Source organism: Sorex fumeus, unplaced genomic scaffold, assembly GCF_029834395.1.
Source record: "Sorex fumeus unplaced genomic scaffold, SorFum_2.1 ptg000030l, whole genome shotgun sequence".
Classification (NCBI taxonomy): domain Eukaryota; kingdom Metazoa; phylum Chordata; class Mammalia; order Eulipotyphla; family Soricidae; genus Sorex; species Sorex fumeus.
Window position 1 is genome coordinate 21,049,618 of NW_026606087.1, and position 24,890 is coordinate 21,074,507.

The 24,890-nt window shown below is 43.2% G+C and overlaps 1 protein-coding gene across 1 annotated transcript in view; it reads left to right on the top strand.

The window, feature by feature from the left end:
- The window catches only part of ACER3 (alkaline ceramidase 3), a 100,556-nt gene that overhangs the window by 46,014 nt on the left and 29,652 nt on the right, over positions 1 to 24,890 (top strand). Inside the window, exons 2-5 of the mRNA XM_056116046.1 lie at positions 4,184 to 4,294; positions 15,477 to 15,529; positions 17,175 to 17,227; positions 19,029 to 19,110. Coding sequence (XP_055972021.1) covers positions 4,184 to 4,294; positions 15,477 to 15,529; positions 17,175 to 17,227; positions 19,029 to 19,110 — 299 coding nt within the window. The remainder of the gene's footprint in view (positions 1 to 4,183; positions 4,295 to 15,476; positions 15,530 to 17,174; positions 17,228 to 19,028; positions 19,111 to 24,890) is intronic.

Genomic DNA, 24,890 nt, shown 5'->3' on the forward strand with positions numbered 1-24,890 from the left:
GTTGGGATAAAACTTCTGATCTTCTATGGTTACATTTGCTGTTATTGCAAATCAACCTTGCTATCTAATATGTAATGTTTTGTTGTTGTCTCATTTAAAAAAAAATTCTACTTTGCTCAAAATTGTCAGTCCTTTTGTCTTTTTTGGGGGGCAGGGGAGGAGGTGTTCTTTTTTTTTTAATTTCTATTCCTTTAATTGAATCACAGTGAGATACACAGTTACAAACTTGTTCATGATTGGATTTCAGTCATATAATGTTCCAATACCCATCCTTCACCAGTGTACATTTCCCACCACCTATGTCCCCAGTTTTCATGCATGCCCCACCGCTGTGGCTGGCTGGTAGCCCCCCGCCCCCTCTCTCCTTTTCAGCATTGTGGTTTGCAATACAGATACTGAAAGGTTTAATGTCTACTCCCTGACCTCCTTTCAATAATTTTTTGTCTTCATATTAAAGAGCTCTTTGTTTAAGTCTGGTAGTGATATTTTATTTTCCCACTTTATTAGCTTTTGTTTACTGGGTAAAGTCTTTATTCATATCCGAATGGTTATTTTTCAGGGCAGAGCCTCCTTGATTGGTAGTCTTTACGTTTTAGATTGGTGAATATATCATTCACTGTCTCTTCGCCTATAGTCTTTGCTGAGAATCTGATAATGATCCAGTCACGGTGCTTTGATAGGTTAGTTTTTCCCCCAATATGTTTTAGTAATAATTAAAATGTTTTAATAATAATTTAATAATGTTTTAATAATGTTTTAATGTTATATAATAACATTATATAATAATGTTATAATGTTATAATGTTTTAATAATAATTCTTAGAGTTTTTATTCTTACTCTCCCCACCTCCTTTGTCATTATGATGTTGTTTTGATGAGGGGGTTGCTCACATGTGTCTGTGTTGTTCATGTGTTTTTCTCTGGGGTGCCCGGATGTCACACACCGGAGTGCAGTGTCACACCCGTGGCCACACCCCCTCCCGTGGCCTTGTGGTGTTTATGCACATCCCAAGTGACACTCAGTGGAACGCAGAGTTTGGTTGTGATGTGCTGGGAACAAAGACTTAAGACAGATTTAAGATCGCTTGAGGAGAAGGGCCGAATGGGAAGATCAGAGGGCTTTGCAACCCAGGACGTGGTCCCCAGGTGGACAGCGGCTGAGGCTGGCCTCCCATCATGCTTCCTCCCTCCTCCGTCCCAGAGGAAGCTAAGACAAGTCCTACAGTGTTTGTCCCACAATGCAAGCCCTGGGTTGTGTAAAGAGTTTAGCCAGGCTAGATTGGCATCTGCGGGCAGAATGTCCTCTCCATGCAGATGAAGGACAATCAGGGCTTCAGTTCACAAGGCTGTGAAGCCCCTGGCCCCGTGCTGTTCTCTTATGCCTGTTTCAGTTTTTTTTTTGGGGGGGGGGGGGTGTTGGAGGCTTTTTTGGTTCACCCAGCAGTGCTCAGGGGTCACTCCTAACTCTGCCTCAGGAATTACTCCTGGCGGTGCTCAGGGGACCATATGGGATGCCAAGGGAACCCAGGTCATCTGCCTACAAGGCAAACACCCTACCCTCTGTACTATTGCTTCACCCCCCCCCCCACACACACACACACCCTACTTGCTGTACTATGGCTCTGGTCACCACCCTGTCCCCTCCCCCCCAGTCTCATTTTCTTAATCCTCTGAGACGATCGTGCATCGACTCTGTGCACCAGGCCTGGTCCCCGGCAGTGATGTTCCCCAGAGGTCACTGCATGCTCGCACACGTGCTCTGTCCGGAGGTCGCAGTGCCTGGCTGTGGTGCTCACGTCTCCTTATTCACACCCCTCTTTGTGGGGCACCCATGCCGGACTACAGCGTGGCTAGAAATCGCAGACACAGAGCTGCCAGGATCACAGTTTATTTACGTGGAAGAGTGGAGGTTTGAACCCGTCACTGTTTGCTTGCAAGGCAGGCCCCCTGAGTCACTGTGCTATTTCTCAGGGCCCTGACTTTTGGTCATCTAACTGTGATGCATTTGGTTATAGGCCTCTTTTTGCATGTGAAAGTTTGGGTGTTGTGTCAGCTTCCTGGGCGTCTCTGGGTAGTTTTCCCCATGGTTTTGGGTAGCTCTTGATTTTTTTTTTTCTGAGTGGACCTTTCTCTTGTTTTTGAAAATTTTTATCTGGGGGTGCAGGGACATGAGGGGTCTTCTCAAGCAGTGCTCTGGAGGCCTGGGGGCCTTTCCGGGTGATCTTAAGTCAACTGGGTGGATGGTTTACTGCAGGGACCCATTTGGTGCTGCTCAGCCCTGCAGTCCCTGAGAGTACTTGAATTGTTTTGTATTGTTTTAGGATCACACCTGGAGATGCTCAGGGGTTATCCTTGGCATCCCATACAGTATTCTGAGCCAGGAGTAAGGCTGTCTTTCTTTCTTTCTTTCTTTCTTTCTTTCTTTCTTTCTTTCTTTCTTCCTTTCTTTCTTTCTTTCTTTCTTTCTCTTTCTCTCCTTTCTTTCTCTCTTCTTTCTTTCTTTCTCTTTCTCTCCTTTCTTTCTTTCTCTCCTTTCTTTCTCTCTTCTTTCTTTCCTTTCTTTCTCCTTCCTTCTTTCTTTCTTTCTCTTTCTCTCCTTTCTTTCTCTCCTTTCTTTCTTTCTTTCTTTCCTTTCTTTCTCCTCCTTTCTTTCTTTCTTTCTCTCTTTCTTTCTTTCTTTCTTTCTTTCTTTCTCTCCTTTCTCTCTTCTTTCTTTCTTTCCTTTCTTTCTCCTTCCTTCTTTCTTTCTTTCTCTTTCTCTCCTTTCTTTCTTTCTCTCCTTTCTTTCTCTCTTCTTTCTTTCTTTCTTTCTTTCTTTCTCTCTCTCTCTTTCTTTTCTTTCTTTCCTTCTTTCTTTCGTCACCATGAGATACACAGTTACAAAGCTGTTCATGATTGGGTTTCAATGCTCCAACACTCATCCTTTCACCAGTGCACATTTCCCACCACCAATGTCCTATGCCTCCCTCCCACCCCACACCTTCCCAATCCCCCAACCCCCCAGCCTGCCTCTATGACTCTCTCTCTGTCTCTCAGTCTGTCTCTGTCTCCCCCCGCCCCCCTTCAGTTCCCACCCTCTGACCCCTGGTGGGCTGCCAGACTAGGCATAAAGCCCCTCACTGTCCCCACCTCTGGCGATTGGACCCATTTCTGGTCTGAGCACTCAGCCTGCGGCCCCAGGCCCCCTGCCAGGCGCAGCCTTTGGTGCCTGCAGCCAGACGCACCTCGCTCGGGACTCCACGGGTTCCAAGGGGGGTGGGCGGGGCTCAGCCTCTGCGCATCCCTGCTGACCCACACCTGTGGGGCTCAGTTCCTGCTCTCTGCACCCCGCTTCCCCGTGAATCATTCCCTTTGTGAAGGGGCTCTTTGCAGCCCGCCCTGATCATCCTTCCCACTCGGTCCTGCGGAGGGGTTGGGGGGGGGGGGAGGTTAGGACGGGTGGTCCTGCTGGGATCTGGACTCAGGTACCCAGCTCAGGGAGGTGTGTGGCTCCTCATCGCCTCTGCCAGGAGCCCGTGGGATCCTGGGTGCTCGCTCATCCCCGGAGCCCACAGCCCTGCCTGGTCACAGTTGCTCTGTAGCCCGACTTCTCCCCATTCTGCCCCAGCACGGGCTTTCGACCTCCACATTCAGTGACATAACAATGCTTTAATGGGATTTCCCCAGACACAGTTAATTTAATTTAATTCAATTGGGGGGGGGGGGGCTTTGGGGAACTATAGCCAGCGGTTCTTAGGGTGGCTGCCTCTTTGAAGTGACCCCTGCCTGGCAGTACTCAGGGGAATCATATGTGCTTGTAATGATTAAAAACAGGGTCAGTCCCATGCAAGGCCACTGCCTTAGCCTTTGTCCATCTCTTTGGCCCTGTGTTGTTGTTTTTTAAAATAAACATGATGTTTTTAAAAATTAGCCATGTTTCCTGAATGTGTCTTTACTTGGACTCATATTAAATTTTGCTTTTGCTGGTGTCAGGAATCGAACCCAGGGCCACGGACATTCAGAGCATTAACTCTACCACTGAGCTACATTCCCAGGTCCAAGGAGGAGTTAATTTTCTTCAGCACCTAGACCTCTATCTCCACCTTTTTGAGAAGTCACTTATTGAATTTTTGGAAGAAGCCAAATGAATGCTTTATTTAAATTGTTATTGACTGATCTGTCTTTCTCTATTTTCTTTTTATAGGGAATACACTGAGTAACTTGTTTATGATCCTACCTCCAATTTTCGGTGCAATCCAGAGTATTAGAGATAAGCTTGAAAAGCGGTACATCGCATCTTATTTAGCGCTCATGGGTATGTAAAATTCTTTTTAAAAAATGCATCTATTTTTCCCACTCTTTGTTTAAACACTGTGGTTTACAAAGTTGTTCACATTGATTTGTTCCAGGCATTCACTATTCCATCACCAAGCCCACCACCACTGTCTCCTTCCCTCCACCGTTGTCTCCATTTTTCCAAACACCCCCGAAGCCTGACCCTGTAGCAGGCCCAAAATAATTTATTTTATGTTGCTTTATGTTACAAAGCACTATAGCACTGTCCTCCTGTTGTTCATCCATTTGCTCGAGTGGGCACCAGTAACGTCTCCATTGTGAGACTTGTTGTTACTGTTTCTGGCACATCGAATATGCCACAGGGAGCTTGCCAGGCTCTGCCGTGCAGGTAGCTTGCCGGGCTCTCCGAGAGGGATGGAGGAATTGAATCCGGGTCAGCCACATGCAAGGCAAACGCCCTACTGCTGTGCTATGGCTCCAGCCCTACTTGTCTGTAATGAAGAAAAATTGTCTGTTATTTTTGTGTCCTCATTGTGTGATAAGATGGGTCCTCATTAAATGTTGGGTGGGTGAATGAACTTTATCAGAGCCTAAGATGGGAAATCACTCATTAGTTTTAGGTTGTCATTGTTACATCTCATTCTTACTTTGGACAACCTGGCAGGCTACCGAATGTAACCTGCCCACACAGCAGAGTCTGGCAAACTCCACATGGCGTACCCAATATGCCAAATACCAGTAACAATGATGGATCTCATTCTCCTAGCCCTGAAAGAGCCTTGAATATGACACTTTAAAATCTCAGGGCTAGGATGAAGGAGACGTTACTGGGGCCTGCTCGAGGCAATTGATGAACAACAGGATGATCATGATGGTGATCTTCATAAAGAAAAAAACTAGCAAAGAAAGTGGATTCTAGTTTGTTTCTTTTATAAAATTTTCTAAACAAAGTATATATTCTTTTCATTTTAGTTCAAGGTAGATAGTTACATATAGTAAAAATAGTCTCAATTACCACCAAACTAAAGTATAGTGTATCATATCAGCTTACACTACGATTAGATTACTTACTGGTTATGAGGTTTAATTGCTAAACTTGTTACTCAGGGACAGGCTATTTTAAGACAGTGACTTGTTTTATCTTAAAAGGAAGATCTCCTTTGCTTTATTTTCTGAGACGTTTTAAGAATATTTGCAAAATTCCCCCCACCCACACCCCCCTGCTGAAGAGCCCCAGTCATTAAGGATAGGGAGGTAACAGAGGCATTAGGGATACATGCTTTGGGACCCACATTCAGTCCCTAGCACCCAGTGGTGCTATGAGCACTGCTGGATGTGCCCGTATAGTCCTGGGGGCCCAACCCCCACCCCAACAGCTCCAGGTATGGCCCTAGGGGTGGGTATGGCCCCATGAGTACTACAGGGTATGGGACTGGTACCACCCCACACTGCCCCACACTGCAGGGCCTGACTAACACTGCATCTGGGAGCCCTAGCATCGAACCATCTGGCTCAGTTGACTGAAAGTAACCCTGACCATCCTCCTCCCCACCTGAACATTGTTTGGGAGGCCCAGAGGGGACAAAACTCCCCATAAAAATAAAAGATTTGGGAAACGTTCTGGTTACCCTAACATAATGGTGGCCTTCTGAGTTATAATTCATCCACTTTTCTACTCAGATCTCTCCTGGTGGTGCTCAGGGGACCATATGGGATGCCAGAGATCAAACGTGGGTCAACTACTAATAGGCAAGCACCTATTATTTCTCTGGCCCCCAAATTGTTTTTAAATAAGAAATAAACACTTGGAGCTGGAGCGATAATACAGCAGGTAGGGCATTTGCCTTGCATGCAGCCGACCTGGGTTTGATTCCCAGCATCCCATATGATCCCCCGAGCACCGCCAGGAGTAATTCCTGAGTGCAAAGCCAGGAGAAACACCTGGTGTGACCCAAAAAGGAAAAAAAAAAAAAAAGAAAGAAAGAAGCACTTAAGTGCTTCAAATAGCAATATTTTTAATGTTATAGACATTGGGAGTCTTGAAAACCTACATGGAAAAGAAAAGAAGAATTGAAAGCCGACATTTGACGATGTTAGCACCAAAGAGAGAGAAGACCCTACAACAAATATAAAACTTTTTTTTCTTGCATTTTGGGTCACTCCCAGCAATGCTCAGGGGTTACTCCTGGCTCAGCACTCAGGAATTACTCCTGGCGGTGCTTGGGGGACTATATAGGATGCCGGGGATTGAACTCAGGTCAGCCGCATGCAAGGCAAACGCCCTATCCTATCGCTCCGGCTCCCAGTATAAAACTTTTTGAAAATGGTATAACCCTTGACTTTGGTGGGCCACAGTACTGGCTAAAGAGAATTGATTAAATGTGAAAATATAGTAGGCAGTTCTGGAAATACATCACTTTTTGGGAAAAGATCAATAGAAAGGAGCTAGTACACAGTGTGGATGGATCAAGTGAATGGAGAAAAGGAAGAGGAAAGAATTAAGGCAAAATCAGATGACATTAACCAAAATAGTAAATGAGGATTTATCTTTTCTCTATATCCCTGCCCACCCTAGTTGTTTCTAGACTGCTATATACCATTCTCACTGGCATGATATGATATCTCATTGTCATTTTAATTTCCCTGCTACCTGTGACGTATTCGATACGCCAAACACAGTAACAACAAATCTCATGATGGAGACGTTACTGGGCCCGCTCGAGCAAATCTCTGAACAACGGGAGGACTGGACCAAGTGACAAAGAGCATTTTCATATACCTACCAGCCACTATCTGTCCTCTTCAGAGAAGAAGAAATGAAGCTATCTAGACTTTAAGATGATGTGATAATTAATATATACAGGAAATCCCAAAGACTCCATTAGAAAACTATTGGAAATAGTGAATGAGTACAGTAAAGAGCTAGGTTACAAAGTCAATATATAAATATGCTGGATGCCTGTATGCAAACAATCTAAGGTCTAAGGCCCTCCCGTTGATCGTCGATTTGCTCGAGCGGGCCCAGTAACGTCTCCATTGGAGACTTTGTTGTTACTGTGTCTGGCTTTATGCAAACAATAAGCGAAAAAAATGGTAGCAGACACGGCGGAGCAGATGCCTAGCAGGGGTGAGGCCCTGAGATCAGCTCCAGCACTCCCCTCCATCACTGCTGGTGTAGCTCTGCTCACCCCCAAACACTGCTTAGTTGTGCTATCACCAGGAGTGGCCCCTGCAAAAAATATAAAGACTAAGCAAGCAATTCTGTTCTATTTTCATTAAGAAGAATTAAACATCTAGAAATCAGTGTAATTGAGGAGCACTAATTGGATCAGTGGGTAAAGTGCTTACATGTGGCCAACCCGGGTTCAATCTCTGGCACCCAGTCTGGTCCCTCAAGGCTGCCAGGAGTGATCCCTGAGCACAGAGGAGTAAGCACTGCCGGGTGTGGCCCCAACAAAAAAATGAAAGCAAACAACAACAACAACAACAACAGCAACACACACACACACACACACACACACACACACACACAAAAGACTCACTCTTCAAGTGTATTCTCCCTTGAACACATATCTCGCTTGTCTCTATGTTTCTCTCCTTGCCTATTTCCACCCTGGAGAAGCCTGTGCTCTCTCCTGAACACACATTTCTCTCTTTCCCCTCACATCTGTCTAAATAAATATCAATACAAACTTTCTTGCTTCACGAGAGAGAGAAACATTATAAAATTACGAAGGAGATGAAAGACTTATACAAGGAAAACTACACGATGTTGAAGGCACAAAGAGATAAAGAGGTATTCTATGTTCATGAGTGGGGAGAAATAAATGTAGTCAAATGGCCATCTTATAAAATCATCATACAAATTCATTTCATCCCTATTAAAATTCCAATTAATTTCTTAATACTCGTACATAATTCCAATTCATTTCTTAATACTTAATACTCCTGGGACTTTGACATGGCAGTATTTGTGGTGTATGTGGAAGCATGATACATGACCCTGTGATCTTAACAACATCATGGGTGCTTCGCTGTCTAAGTATGTAGCCGGGGCCGAGAAGAACATGGCAGGCATAACTACCTGTAATTGTTCTGTGACTGTGTTCTTGCTTCTTGATTTCCCTCTGTTTCCCATTATGCACATGCTAACTCTCTAAAAATTAGTGTATTTTTGAAACCTGAAAGGAAAAAGAAGACGGGCTGGCGTGAGAGCTCCACAGGCTGGGGTGCAAGCTTTACCAGCAGGGGGCACTAGGTAGTACCTTGAACTCTGCCAGGAGTGACCCCTGCGCACTGACTCAGGGGTAGCCCATGAGCACCACCAAATTCAAAAAGAAAAACAGAAGAAGAAAAAAATAGCAAAATTTTTATGGAACCATAAATATAATATCCTGAATAGCAAAAATCATCTTGAGAAAAAGAAGAAAAACTAACCATATCACATCACGCAACTTCAAACTACATTCCAGAGCAACAGTTACTGAAACAGTATGGAACTGAAATAAATATAAATGCATAGATTTGTGGAATACAATCAAGAGCTTAGGAGTAAATTTTCACATATATTTCTGCCTATGTGAGCCCGTTATTCTGCACTAATGTACTGTAACCCATAGTCAACTAAACAAATTGAGTGGGATGAGAGAAAGTAAGCCAAATGATCTTGTTAAGGCTAATATAGAATGTTCCGACTCAGTGTATTCTGTGTATTGATATAATCCATTCCCTTCAGAGTAGGCTGGGGACATTTCAAAAAGCTCTTTCTAAAATACCCAAGTGGGGCACTGGCAATAGCTCAGTGGTCAATACCTGCCCTGCAAATGAGGTCATGATTTCCACTGCTAGCACAGCCCCACATGCTGAGAGCAATTTCACGGTACCGACTTTGGGTTTCCTAGTGCCACAGTAAATAGTTGCTGGCCCACCAAAACCACACGTGGGCAAACTATTCCCCTAAAGTATGCATTACCCTGGGCCAAAGTGATAGTATAGCAGGTAGGGCTCTTGCCTTGCACACTGTTGACCCAGGTTCAATCTCCGTCATCCCATATGGTCCCTCCAGTACCACCAGGCATGCAGAGCCAGGAGTGACCCCTGGGCATCATCGGGTATGCCCAAAAACTAAAAAAAAAAAAAAAAAAAAAGTGTGCATTATCCCACAAACACGAGCTCTAAGTATCTGCATACACTAACTTTAAAGTATCATGAGTGGGGCTGGAGTGATAGCACAACGGGTAAGGCGTTTGCCTTGCATGCGGCCGACCTGGGTTCAATTTCCAGCATCCCATATGGTCCCCTGAGCACCGCTAGGAGTAATTCCTGAGTGCAGAGCCAGGAGCAACCCCTGTGCATCGCTGGGTGTGACCCAAAAAGCAAAACAAAACAAAAAAAAAAAGGATCATGAGTGCAGCCAAACTCTGTGTTGACCCCCACAGTGAGCCCCACGACTCCCTGCAAGCATAGCAGCTAGAGATACAGCCCCACCAGTAAACCGACAAAAAGGGGAGGAAGATTTTACATTTTTTAGCTCTTAATGGGAATACACAATTTATTAAATATTCGACCTTCATTAAGACATGGGCAATATGGAGTTCTACCGGGGGCTTAGCCCTACTAAAATCTGATTGCTTGCTAGAGGTTAGCAACAGGGTCCAGTTCACACTTAGAGCTAATTAACTCCTCTGTTGAGGGACCAGAGCCATAGTACAGCGGGTAGGGCATTTGCCTTGCACGCCGCTGACCCAGGTTCAATTTCCAACATCCCAGATGATTCCCCAAGCCCCAGAAATAGTAATTTTTGAGCACAGAGCCAGGAGTAACTCTGAGCATGCTAGGTGTGGCTCAGAAATCCAAAATAACAAAATTAGAAATAAAGACTTTATTGAATAACTGCAATAACAAACTGCTCTCAAGTGCTTTCCCCCCCAAAATCTTAAAGGTCTTTCTGTCGAGGCTAATGACAAATACATTGGAGGCAGATATGCTAGTTTAACATAATTGACTGATTTTATGCAGCACATATCTTTTATTCCACAAGTAGATTGTTAAATGAATGAGAACATCTGTCACTGTCACTGTCCTCCAGTTGTTCATCGATTCGCTCGAGCGGGCCCAGTAACGTCTCCATTGGAGACTTTGTTGTTACTGTGTCTGGCATATCGAATACATCACGGGGAGCTTGCCAGGCTCTGCCATTTGGGCAAGATGCTCTCGGTAGCTTGCCGGGCTCTCAGAGAGGGGGAGAACATCTAATGAACCATTTTTACATAACTAAGGAAAACATTTCTGAGATTGTGTAGACCCCATCTTTTATTCTGACTCTAAAGAGGATAAAGTCAATAAAAGTCACTTTGCCATCAAATTGTATTTCTGTTAGGAACATTGAGGCAAGATTCAAGTATTCCCAAAGAAAGATGCACAATGCTTGTTGTGGGAAAAGGAAAAACGGATGGGAGCTACAGGTTCCAGGCCGTCCACTGAATCAGGAGTTTATGTTCTGTTTTGTTGTTTTGTTTAGTTTGGGGGCCATCCCTGGCGATGCTAAGGGCTTACTCCTGAGTCTGTGCTCAGGGATCACACCCGGTGGGGCTCAAGGAACCATCTGGAGTTCCAGGAATAGAGCACTAGTTATCCACGGCAAGTCAGACACCCTAACTGATGTACTATTTCTCCGACTTCCAAGAATCAGGAGTTTCTTGTCTGAAATTCTAACATACATAATACTCTCCTGGCAAAATAGTTTTCATAACTATTTTGAATACTGGCCTGGTCAAACATTATTTCTTAGATGTCTTGTCTGATCAATATAACAGAAAAGGAAGCAGGAAAATTTGATTTAGGAGATAACATTTAACATGGATCTGGGATTGATACTTATATATTAAAAGGTAAAGAGAACAGTTTATGTCCAGTTTACAGAAAGTGGTAATTATATTTTTATATATTTAAATTTGGTGCATCTGAGTGGAACCATATCACTATACTATAGTCTTTCAAAATTTCTGAAGCTTGAAATTATGCCAGGGACTAGAGAGATAGTGCAATAGGTGGCATGCTTGCTTTGCACGTGGCTAATCTGGGTTCAATCCCCCGCATCCCACATGGTCACCTCAGTACTGTTCAGATTAATTCTTGAGTGCAGAGCTCTAAGTGGCCCCTAACTGCTGAGTGTGGCCCCCAAACAAACCCCAAAACCAAAAAACTGAAATTTTGTCAAAAGGAAAAAAGGGGGCTGGAACGATAATACAGTGTGTAGGGCATTTGCCTTGCACGCGGCTGAACCAGGTTCGATTCCCAGCATCCCATATGGTCCCCTGAGCACTGCCAGGAGTGATTCCTGAGTACAAAGCCAGGAGTAACCCCTGTGCATTACCGGGTGTGACCCAAAAAGCAAAAAAAAAAAAAAAGAAACTTAGTCCTGTACGTTTTCCTTTCTCTTCTACTTTCCAATAAACTTTTCTGGTTTTTTTTTTTTTAAAAAGAAAAAAGAAAAAATATTGGGGGCTAGAGCGATATTACAGTGGGAAGGGCATTGCATTGCATGTGGCTGACCCGGGTTCAATCCCCAGTATCCCAAATGTTCTCCCAAGCACCACTAGGAGTGATTCCAGAGTGCAGAGCCAGGAGTAACTCCTGTGCATCGCCAGGTGTGACCCAAAAAGCCAAAAAAGAAAAACCAAAACAGATTGAAGGGAATGAAAAGCAAAACAAATTATCAAAATTTTCCATTTATTTTGTTTTAATGTTTTGTCCCCCATCCCCTACATTCAGATATCAGGTCCTGGTTGAGACTTCCTGGGCCATCTTGGGAGGATGGTGGGCCAAGTTCCTGGCCCTCCCAGAGCCCTGGCAGTCCACATCCATACCCCAACAGCAGCCGCCATGGACTTCCTAGTTAAATATTCTGGCTGTTCAGAGCTCAGAGCATGTTTGTGGCCATGCAACATATCCAGACTCTACAAAGGTAATAATAAAGAGGTATAGAGTAGCATGAGAGCACACAAGGAAATCAGACATTCGCTCTATTGTAACCATGTTACCTAACCTAATTAAAAATAAGAAGGGGTCAGTGTCACCCACTTTGGGAAAAACTGGTTTTAAAGAAATGAATTTTATGGAGTGGAGTGTGAATTACATCTCAATAAAACCAAGAAGCAAATTTAGCAAGAATTGATGGTTTGCTTTCAAAGGGTACAGTATTATGCAGAGAAAGATGATTCTGTCCAGTTACATTTTTTAGGACAATTGAGAGGAATGTGCATAAGTCCCCCCAAATTTAGACTCTTCAAGCTGTATATTGTAATGGTTTCAAGAGGATAGTTTGAAAAAGTATGGATAAAAACTGTCCTTGAAATGCCCTGCCACAGTGGCAGGGGGGGATGGGGGGATGGGGAGGAGGGATATTATCCTGGTGGTGGAAAATGGGCACTGGTGGAGGGATGGGTATTTGATCGTGGTATGACCGAGATCCAAGCACAAAGATTTGTAAATCTACAACTGTATCTCATGGTGTTTCACTAATAATAAAAAAATTAAAAAATTAAAAAAAAAACTGTCCTTGAAGAGGTCACTTGAAGCAACCATTCTCTGTTTCAAGGTGAATAGTCCCTCTACATCACATGACATTGTTCTTTACAGTAATTTTTTATTGAATTGAACCATGATTTACAAAGTTTTTGGTAGTTGAGTTTTAGACCTATAACGTTTCAGTACCAATCCCGCCACCAGTGTCCACTTCCTTCCTCCAGTGTCCGTACTCCATCCTCCCCTCCCCCACTCCTACTCTATAGCTTAGGGTAGTTTTTGTTTGCTTGTTTGGGTTGTTTTTATTTATTTGGTTTTGGGTTTGGGTTTTGTTTTGTTTTGTTTTTAGGGAGGTAGGCCACACCCAGCGTTGCTCAGGGCTTACTCCTGGCTCGAACTCAAGAATTTCCCCTGGCAGTGCTCAGGGGACCACAGGGGATGCCCAGGATTGAACCCGGGTCGGCCACATGCCATGCAAATGCCCTATCTGCTATATTATTGCTCTGGCCCCATTCCCCCTTTTTTAGTGGGTAATTTTCCTGCCATTGCACCTTCTGATTACGCCTTTGGAAAAATAGCACCACCCTACTTCATTTCTTTAGTAAAACAAAGGCGAACACTTTTTCTCTCAGCTCAGTTTGAGCAGTAAAAATGTCATGTGATCATATATATATATAGTAATTTATCTATAAGCAAAAGTAACAAAGTCTGAAATATTTCTCCAGTGATGTTTGTGAGACTAACACAGATGTCTCATCACCCTTGCTTTCTCTGACTTCCTTCTTATTTTTTAATTAGGTTATGTAAGATGGTTAAGTAGTGCTAATGTCTGGGTTCCTTGTTAAGCCCTGTGCTCTCATGCTAGTCTGTGCCCCTTTATTATATCTTTGTGTCCTGACAGTTCCTTATTATTTGTCTCCTCCAGTAGAATTGATGCTTCATTAAGGCCAGTGACTGGATCCATAACTGAATTTGGCAAATAGGAGAGTTCAGTAAATGCTCGTAAACCCGATTTCACCACATCAGAAGGCCTATTGCCAGACGTGATGCTACTTTTTTGCTCAGCTCATTTATAAAAGCCAAAACATGAAGTTATTTCTGCATATGGTACACCTTAGTTTTAGTTTGTCTAAAACATGCAGTTTCATAATCTTGAACAATTATTTGATGTAGGGCTTGGCTTTTGAACATCATATCCTAATGATTACATTACTAAGTCTTTCTTACATTCAAAAAACAAAGCCTTTAAGGGCCAGACCAATAGTGTGGTACGTAGGGCACTTGCCTTGCACATGGCTGACCTGGGTTCCATCCCCAGTACCCCATATGGTCCCCTGAGCCCTCCAGGAGTGATTCCTGAGCACAGAGCCAGGAGTAATCCCCGAGCACCATCAGGCATGACTAAAACCCCCCTTACCCACCTCCAAAAGCTTTAAGATTCTGAACTTAAAGTTTATTTAAAATAGAGGAACTGGAGAACTTTGAAACATAAAGACAGAATCTTTAGCTTTCTCCTAGTTTTCCAGTCTATCTTACTGTCATTAATTTTATTAGAAGCTTGGCTTTAAAAATATGATTGGTTTATGCTAGTCAATGTGCTAAACATTTTACTTGGTGCGGTGGGGATGCTACTTATGCCATATCAGACCATGCTCAGGGGTTATTCCTGGTGGTGCTTGGGGGACCATGTGGTGCCAGGGATCAAATCACAGTTGACTGCCTGCAAGGCAAGTGGCTTAACCCCTGTACCATCTTTCCAGCCTTAGGCGCTCAGTTTTATTAAGTGTATTTGAAGGATTTTAAATTGCTTTGGTTGAAACAGCAGCTCTCTCCTTGCAGTCATATTTCTGATAGCTAAGTATAGCGTGGTATAAGTTTGGGAAGAGCCGTAACTGAATGGCTCTTAGTAAACATAGAAGTCAGGTGTTTGGATCAGGAAGGGCCTGAGAAATAGTATAGTGGGTAGGGCACTTGCATGTGGCTGGCCCGGGTTCGATCCCCAGCATCCCAGTGGTTCCCTGAGTACCACCAGGAGTGATCCCTGAGTGCAGAGCCAGGAGTAACCCCTGAGCATAGCCAGGTGTGGTCCCCCTCACCCCAAAAGGAAACATTAAATTTATTTTATTTTATTAAGTGTTTATTTCAATGTTTTCATATGTATTTATAATGTCACTTCTGTGATAGGTCAATTTCTATGTAAATAAAAGACTGTTTCTAAGCTCTCTGGTTTGTTCTGTTGGTGTGTGTCTCTATTCTTTAATCTGAAATCAGCCTTATCAAGCCCTGAAAATAATTCTTACTACTATTAAGATCCACCTCTCCACGCCATAGAGTACTAATGAGCTATGAGTCTTATGGCTTATCCAGTCCATCAGGTCAGAATGGAAAATAATGGTTCATCTAGTAAATTGCTTAATGAAAAGTATTTTTTAAAATGTATTGTATACTTGTTTTGTTGTGCACCAAAAGTTCATCACTTCACCGGTGACAGAGTTCACTCAGAGACTGCTAATCCTGCCACAAGATTTTTATAAACTTTGTTTAAAAACTTTGCTATAAAAACTTTGTAAGCTTTTTATAAACCCACTGCTTTGAAATGTTGCACTGGCTTTTCTGGTCACTCTGGCCACCGCAGAAGAATATCATGCTAATTGTTGTTTTTGTTTTCATTTTAGTGGTGGGAATGGGATCCTGGTGCTTCCACATGACTCTGAAATATGAAATGCAGGTTAGTGACAATAAACCGCACTAAATGCGTAATGTATCTGAATCCAGAGACACTTCCAATGTGAGAAAGGAGCTCATCACTAGAGCAAAGTACCAGGACAAGGGACTGAAGAAAAGAACTGTCTACCGAGTTTTTACTCATGCCAAAGAAACCAACTTGACAAAGCTCATGCAAACAAGCTGCTTATAGACACGACATCTGAGAGTGATGCAGTGTTCTGACCACCTCTGGCAGGGCATGCATGATATTAGAGCAGAGCTAAAGAGTAGAATTCCAGTGAGACATGCTTAAAAAGATGCAGTTCCCTGAAACTATCTATTCACGTTCATATATCTCCTTTACAACCTTTATTTGATTAGTCGAGTCCTCTGGCTAGCAAGATTAAAACTATCCACGGATTTTTGTTTCGTTTTTGTTTTGACACCACACCTGACAATGCCCAGGAGTTACTCCTGGCTCTGCACTCAGGGGTCATTCCTGGGGGAGCTCAGGGGATCATATGGGCTGTTGGGGATCAAACCCAGGTCAGCTGCATGCAAGGCCAGCACCCTGCTCTCTGTACCAACTCTCTGGCCCCTATCCAAGGATTTTTATTCACTGCTCTTGCTTTGAAGAAGCTATATATCTAATCCTCAATGTTCTGACTTCTTCCTTCTTTAAATTTCAATTTTTTTAAAAAAGCTTTATTGATTAAGATTCTATGGTTTACAATACTGTTAATAATGGCTTTTCATGTACTCATGCCAAAGAAACCAACTTGACAAAGTTCTTGCAAACAAGCTGCTTATAGACACGGCATCTGAGAGTGATGCAGTGTTCTGACCACCTCTGGCAGGGCATGCATGATATTAGAGCAGAGCTCTACTACATCCATCACCAGTATACACCTTTTACTGGCTCCTGTTATAAGCATTAACTGTGCCTTCACTTAGGCTTTATAAAACGCCTGCATTTTTCTAGTCAAAATAAATAGAGAAATGTACTATTTTAGGAGATCACTACACTATAGAAAACCAGTACTTTCCCTCCCCTCCCCTCCCCTCCCCTCCTTTCCTCTCCCGCGTTATGGTTTGCAATACAGATATTGACAGGTTGTCTATCATGTTTGTCCCTTTCCCTCCTTTCAGCACACAGTTCTTATCCAGAGGATCATTTCCATTAGACCCCTCGTTCTTTCTCAGAGGCATGTCCAAGTTTGTGATTTCAGATGACCTGAGCACCCCTCTGAGCTGGCACCCATAACAAGTAGATGGACAGATGAGCTGCTTTGTTCAGAACCAGTCAACAAGTCGCACTAGAGTACCTGGAGTTCATTCAGGGCTTAGAGAGTCAAACCTTAGAGTGTCAAATCAAATGTTTGATTCCCAGCATCACTGGGTCCCCCAGGCTTCCTTGTTTGCAGCCCTGGTGCCCCCATACTGCAGGGCCCGGGTAGCACCTCATTCTCGGGCTTCTGTATAGAAGCACACCCCCCCCCCCCCACGGCCCACCGAAAAGTGCATATACTCAGAGTAAATTAGTTAAACACATCAAAGAATTAACAACATTAGAGAAGAGCTGACCCTCTCAATCATGCCGTTTTTACTTGTCTAACAATTGCATATCTACGATTTCAAGTTTCGTTATGTGTCTTTGTTTTTTCCAGCTGTTGGACGAACTCCCAATGATCTACAGCTGTTGCATATTTGTATACTGCTTGTAAGTACCTCTGCTTAAAAATTCAGTTGAAAATTTACTTTTAAAATGTTTTATGAAAACATTTTAATTTTCCCTCATTGTGAATTAAGTCATAATCTGGTTATGTTTAATAATCTGGGAATTATAATCTAATATTTAGGAGACTATATTATTCTTGATCTCAACGTAGAGTATAACCTGTGTATGTGGTGATAATATTTTTCATTAACATTCATGACCTCAAAGCCCTGTAGTTAATTTAAGTAGATAGAGTCTTACTTATACTTAAATCTTGTAACTTGCCTTTTTTTTGAGTTATGAGTATATAGAATTTTTGACCAAAATTTTGTATTCCATGGCATAAAAATAATACTATAATATTTACCTACTTTGTGTCTCAAAGTCTTTCAGGCCTCATACCGGGGCAGCAAATTCCCACAAGATTGTTCCCTGGGTAGAGAGAATGAAATGAAGCACTTTGAGATTTCAGTGACTTGTCAACAGATACAAACTTTGACTTGCCAAAAGCTATGCAGTTAGTAAATGTCAGAGCTAGACATTGCAGCCTAGTCATGTATCATTGGGGATATCCCCATGAAGGACAGGCTGCCCACAGGACCACAGGGCCAGCAGGTCATGTATCATGTCGCCAAGCTGTGTCATAGACAGTTCTCGCTAAGTTTGTATAGTATGCTCTATGCTAGTCACAGTGAAATTTCCTAACAACACATTTATTGAGATGTATCTCTGTTGTCAGGCACTACCTGATTGTACAAATTCAACCTCCTAGGGGCTGGAGCTATAGTACAGCAGGCAGGGTGCTTGCCTTGCTCACGGCCCTGGGTTCAATCCCCAGCATCCCATATGGTCCCCTGAGTCCTGCCAGGAGCGATCCCTGAGTGCAGAGCCAGGAGTAAGCCCTGAGCACAGCCAGGTGTGGCCCCAAAATGAAAGAGGGTGGAGGGAGGGGGAAGGGGGCAGGGATGGGGGAAAGAGAGGGATGGGAGAGAAGGGGGAGGAGAAAGAAATGAGATTAAAAAAAAAAAAAGAATGAAAAGCAAGCACTAGATCTTCACTTAATTCAATCTCTGATTCCCAAACTCAAAATTTTTGTGGAAGACTTAAGGAAAATTTTTGGAACATTTTCAACGGCTTATTCATAACAAACAATACAAAATAAATTATTTCTATTCTGGGCTGGAGCGATAGCACAGCGGTAGGGCGTTTGCCTTACAAGCGGCCAACACGGCCGACCCGAGTTCGATTCCTCCGCCCCTCTCGGAGAGCCCGGCAAGCTACCGAGAGTATTCGATATGCCAGACACAGTAACAACAAAGTCTCCAATGGAGACGTTACTGGGCCCGCTCGAGCAAATCGACGATCAACGGAAGGGCCTGCTTTGAAGCAGGGGTTAGGGTTTGCGATGGAAACATCCAAAATATGGTGACGGGAAGGTGTAATGGTGGTGGGATTAGTGTTGGAATAGAAGTGTAATCAAATATTGTGAACTACTCTATAAAAATAAAATTTAAAAAAAATTTGGGGAAGAGTCTCTCATTGGCCTGGCTGAAGTCAGGTGCTGCTGTGGTCCCTGGTCCCCGCCCCACCCCTGGGCAGGGAGGGCCCTGCTGTAGGTTCCCTGTGATGAGCTACGGGTGGGCAGGAATGAAGGACTCCTTAGCAGCGGACACATACCGGTTCACAACTGGTTAAAGCAGCATCTCTGGTTTCCAATTCTGAAACAAATTTCGTGTTCTCTCTCTCTCTCTCTCTCTCTCTCTCTCTCTCTCTCTCTCTCTCTCTCTTTCTTTTTTTTTTAAAGGTTTGAATGTTTCAAGATCAAGAACACAGTAAACTACCATCTGCTTTTTACCTTAGTTCTGTTCAGTTTGATAGTAACCACAGTAAGTCCTATTATATTTCTTACAGAGTATGAAAATTAACTCGTTTAGTGTTTCCTCCTTCTTGTTCAAATTCAAAGTTCCTACAGGAAACTCACAGGTATTATTATTACTTTGTTTCCTGCTCAGATATTATTTCTCAGCAGAGAGTTGAAATGATTTTATGAAACTTTAATATTTTTAAAGGGAGGAGGGAGTTAAAAGTCAAATGTTTAGTAGCATATTGATGGGGAAAACAATATATTACCTCCTGTGTGTATATTATAAATGTTTTTGGTTTGGGAGCCATAACCGGTATTGCTCAGGGCTTAGTGTTGGCTCAGGGATCACTCCTGGAGGGGCTCAGGAGACCATATAGAGTGTCTGGGATCCCAAGAACAGATGACTGGTTCAAGAAACTCTGGTATATCTACACAATGGAATACTATGCAGCTGTTAAAAAAGATGAAGCCATGAAATTTGCCAATGGGTGGATAACATGGAAAGTGTCATATTAAGTGAAATGAGTCAGAAAGAGAGGGACAGACATAGACGACAGACATAGCACTCATTTGTGGAATATAAAGTAACAGAATGGGAGACTAACACCCAAGAATAGTAGAGATAAGTACCAGAAGGATTACTCCACAGCTTAGAAGCTGGCCTCACATGCTGGGGGAAAAGGCAGCTCAGATAGAGAAGGGACCACCAAGTAAAGGGTACTAGGAGGGCCTGCTCAGGATGGAAGATGTGGGCTGAAAGTAGAATACTGAACATGATGGCCACTTAATACCTCTATTGCAAACCACAACACAGAGAGAGAGAGAGAGAGAGAGAGAGAGAGAGAGAGAGAGAGAGAGAGAGAGAGAGCGCAAAAGGAAATGCCCTGCCACAGAGGCGGAGTAGGGTGGAGGAGACGGGTGGGGGTGGTGGGAGGGATGCTGGGACCATTGGCGGTGGAAAATGGGCACTGGTGGAGGGATGGGTACTCGATCCTTGTATGACTGAAATGCAAGCACGAAAGCTTGTAAATCTGTAACTGTACCTCACGGTAATTCACTAATAAAAATTTTTTTAAAAAAAATAGAGTGCCTGGGATCAAACCTGGGTCATGTGTGTGAGGCAAGTGCCCTACCCACTGTACTGTCTCTTCAGCCCCAGGGTGGCCATTTGAAATGCTTTGCTTTTTCCCGTTGAGCTGAGATTAACTGGTCATTTTGGATCCTGTCCTAGCCTTTGCTCCTTCAAGTGAATTGCATTTTGTATTAAGATAATATTCATTTTGGTCAGAGAGATAGTACAGGGGTTAAGGCACTTATCCTGCATATGGTGATACTTGAGCACAGAGCCAGGAATAATTCCTGAGCATGGCCAGCGTGATCCAAAACACAAAACAAAACAAAAAAATTATTTCAACAAACCTACTACACACCTATCTGATAGGCAATAAAACATGCAGAGATGACTAAAAAACACTTGCAAGGAATATACTCTTGGACCAGAGTCAAACACGTCCACAAAGAATTGCGTCAAAAGATAGATGATAATTGCAATAATAGAGGTAAAAGACGAGATGATGACAATGAAGATAAAAATTACATGAGTGGGTCAAGGGAAGCTCTAGAGAGAAAGAACTTGAATAGTTTTATTTTTTACTTTTCCTTCTTTTTTGTTTTGTTGGGGTGGAGGGCAGGATCACACACAGCAGTGCTCAGGGCTTACTCCTGGCTCTGCACTCAGGGATTACTCCTGGTGTTGCTCAGAGAATAATATACTGTACCAGGGATCAAACTCCAGTCAGCCTCATACAAAGCACGCGCCCTGCCCACTGCACTATCGGCCCAGCCCCTCAATGGAGTTTCAAAATATGATTCAGAGTGTCCCAAGACCATGAGCATACGGGGTGAAGTATTTCTAAGACAGACGGTTTTCATTGTCCTATTTCATTGCTTAGAACAGGATAGCAAACTACTACCATTTTTTATTTATTTGTTTTGCTTTTTGGGTCACACCCGGCGATGCACAGGGGTTACTCCTGGCTCTGCACTCAGGAATTACTCCTGACAGTGCTCAGGGGACCCTATGGGATGCTGGGAATCGAACCCGGGTCAGCCACATGCAAGGCAAACGCCCTACCCGCTGTGCTATGGCTCCAGCCCCACTACTACCATTTTTAAGTGGTTAGTGTGTGTTGGCGTACTGAGTTCTTTGCATTTATTTTAAAATCAATATATTTCTAAATCGTGATTAAATACTCATTAAATCATCAGTGCCAGTAGAATTGAGAGATTATTTATTTTGGTTTGGGAACCACTCTCAGCAGTGCTTCGGGCTTTTTCCTGGCTCTGTGCTCAGGAATTGCTCTGTCAATGTTCAAAGACAATATATGGTCCTGGAGCTCAACACTGGGTCGGCCTATGCAAGGAAAGTGCCTTAACCTTTATCCTATCTTTTCAGTCCCTGGGAGAGGTTTATGGCGGCTGGAATATGTGTTAAATGGTGAGATGTGGAGGAGTTTACCCGAGTGAATTAGGCACACTTCGTATCATGAAAACCCCTTTATGCTACAGTTAGATTTGGATTTTTATCCCCAAGGTAGTGTGGTGCCATTGATGGGTTTAAAGTAGAGAAAAATCATCCTTGTCTGTGCTTTAGAGATGTACTTTGGTTATGAAAGATCAATGAGGAATGTGAGGCTAGGCCCAGGAAATTTTGGCATAAAATAGCTGTAGGGATGAAAAAGAATTGTCATAGGACTTGTGACCCACTAAATAGAGAGGGCAATGGGCCGACACCATAGCACAGTGGGAAGGGTGATTTCCTTGCACACAGTTAACCCAGGTTCGATCCTCAGCATCCCATATGGTTCCCTAGACGCTGCCAGGAGTAATTCCTGAGTGCAGAGCCAGGAGTAACCCCTGTGCATCGCCGGGTGTGACCCAAAAAGCCAATAGATAAATAAATAAAAGTAAACAGAGGGGGTAGAAATGGACTTAACAAAGGAATTGTTTAGAATAACTCCTCAGTTTATGACATGACCATTGGGATGCGTCTTAAGTCCTTAACCAGGATAGGAAACTTGGAGAAAGAGCCAGTTTTACAGGAAAGAGAATGAGTAGATAATGGGGAAAGGTAGATCACGTCCTCTGGAACACGTTGAGAGGAAGATCATGCCCTCAAGGCCTAACAGCTGGACCGGATTCAGGACGTGGACTTGGAAATGACCAGGAGCATCAGTATTAAGCAGAAATATGGGACTAGATGAAGAAGGACAGAGCAGCATGGACCTTTGAGTATGACCAGAGAGACATCCCCCTTTGGGACACTGATATTTTTAGAGAGATAAACAGAAGAGATAACATTTATGATCCAATTCTTTTTAAGTTACAGCTGATTTATTGTTTGGCATTCAAAACCTCTCAGGTACGCAAACCTTTTTTGATAAAATTAGAATATCTCAGGGCATAATGCCTAGGGATTGCAACATAATGCCTAAAGAATCGCTATATTTATGTTTGATAATTTGAGACTTACATATAGTGAAATATACGCATAGTGAAATTACTACCCTATTGCAAAAGAAAATATCTCCTCACATTGTTAACCATTTTGTGTATGAGAGAGAGAGAGAGAGAGAGAGAGAGAGAGAGAGAGAGAGAGCCTGCCTGGAATCTTCTCTCACAGGAAATTCCCTGTATCACTATTGTAGTATTAACCCCCTGGTCATCATGGTATGCATCGGATGCTGGTGTTTGAGGGCCAGTAGAATAACAATATCTGGCAAAAAAGACTGAAAACAAGCCACACATATAGAAAAACTAGGAGAACCCGATGTTCCAGACTTCCAAGAGATTTCTAGAAGTAACAGTTTTAGTTGCTGCTGAAATTGAGTCTAATGAAGAGTCCAGTGAAGACAGAGGTGTGACCCAAAAGATTTTCAGATAAATGGCCTCGTTATTTAGCTTGGATACTGTTCACTTAATGAGGACTGTCAGGAATGCCTTGTTGGAGGCTGCTGCCAGATCTCAGTGAGAGGTCGAGGGGGTGACCAGAGGTTGAAAGAACACGGGTGCTGTATTTTCTTCTGCTTCTACATTGCCTCGAAAGTCCTTTGCATAAAGTTCTCAATCACCATGAAAAATACTGCCATCGTAAAGGTGAAATGAAAAAATGGAATAAATCAGCGGAGTTCCAGTGACTTTCCTGTACAAACCAAGTTTATGTGGACCAAGGGTGCAGAGTCACCGTTAGACTTGACATTGGAAGCATATTATTGACAGGTCAGCAAATTCAGACTTGAGATAACACTGTTACTTCAGAACTGTGGAATATGGCATATTGCATAAATGCTTCTCTTTAATCTCCCTCCTGTAAAATAAGGATAACAACAGTTTTTGCATCATATTAGTGGTAACAAAAAAAAAAGCACTGTCCTCTCGTTGTTCATCGATTTGCTTGAGCAGGCCCAGTAATGTCTCCATTGTGAGACTTGTTACTGTGTTTGGCATATCGAATACGTCATGGGTAGCTTGCCAGGCTTTGCCATGCAGGCGAGATACTCTCAGTAGCTTGCCGGGCTCTCTGAGTGGGGCAGAGGAATTGAACCCAGGTCAGCCAGGCCAGCCGCGTGCAAGGCATACGCCCTACCGCTGTGCTATCGCTCCAGCCCTGTAAAAATAATCTGCAATTTCTTTTGCCTTAAAATGATTGTTTTGAGGGGGCCAGAGAGATAGTACAGTGGGTAAGTCTGCTTGCCTTGCATGCAGTCAACGTAGGATTGATCTCCAGCATTCCTTATCGTCCCCCAAGAACTGCCAGGAAAATTCCTGAGCACAGAGCCAGGAGTAATCTCTGAGCTTCGTTGGTGTTCCCCCAAAATTAAAAACAAAAAAATTGTTTTGAGGACAGAGAGTATGACTCAGTGATAGAGCACATGCTGCCCTCCGTGCCAAATACCCTGGGTTCGATCCCTGCCGCTGCCCCCCAAAAATTGTTTCTAAGAGACAGGGTCTTTTGCATTTCTTTTATTAGTAATAATGGGAGTCTGAGACTATGTGTGTAGAAATAATATATACTGAAATAACAAATTTCAGAGATCAAAACTTTCTGCCTGAGTTCATGGTTACACATGGATCATGTCTCACACATTTTACTACACTTAAAGGACTCTGCTCTGGTTTTAATGATGATAGAAAATTCCTCTAGGAATAAGAAATCTTGTAGCCAAATAGTAAAAGTACATAAAATTTCATGAGATCAGCACTATATTAAATGAGAATGTAGAGATACCTAATAACAGCTCTTGCTGGCAAAGGGTTTATTGCCTTATAGGGCAACAAGACAAAGTTATAAACCCCATAAAATTATTAGATGGGGGCTGGAGCAATAGCACAGTGGGTAGGGCATTTGCCTTGCATGTGGCCAACCTGGGTTCGATTCCCAGCGTCCCATATGGTCCCCTGAGCAATGCCAGGAGGAATTTCTGAGTGCAGAGCCAGGAGTAACCTCCATGCATTGCTGGGTGTGACCCAAAAAGAACAAAAAATACTAGATGGACAATGAGGGTTTGAAAGCAACTTTTCCTAGAGAACAAATCAGAAAAGACTTCGGCAAACGTTAGACTTGAAGATGACAGTTTGCCAGCAGTGGAGGGTGTCTGAACGCATGAAGAGCAACCTGTTTAAAGGCTCAGAAGCATGAAACTAGCCTATCTAGGAAAGTATTGTACTCTCGGAGAAGTAGGAGAGCACTGTGACCACCAGGAAGGCACATCAGGGAGGCTCTGACATTTGGATTTGTCTTGT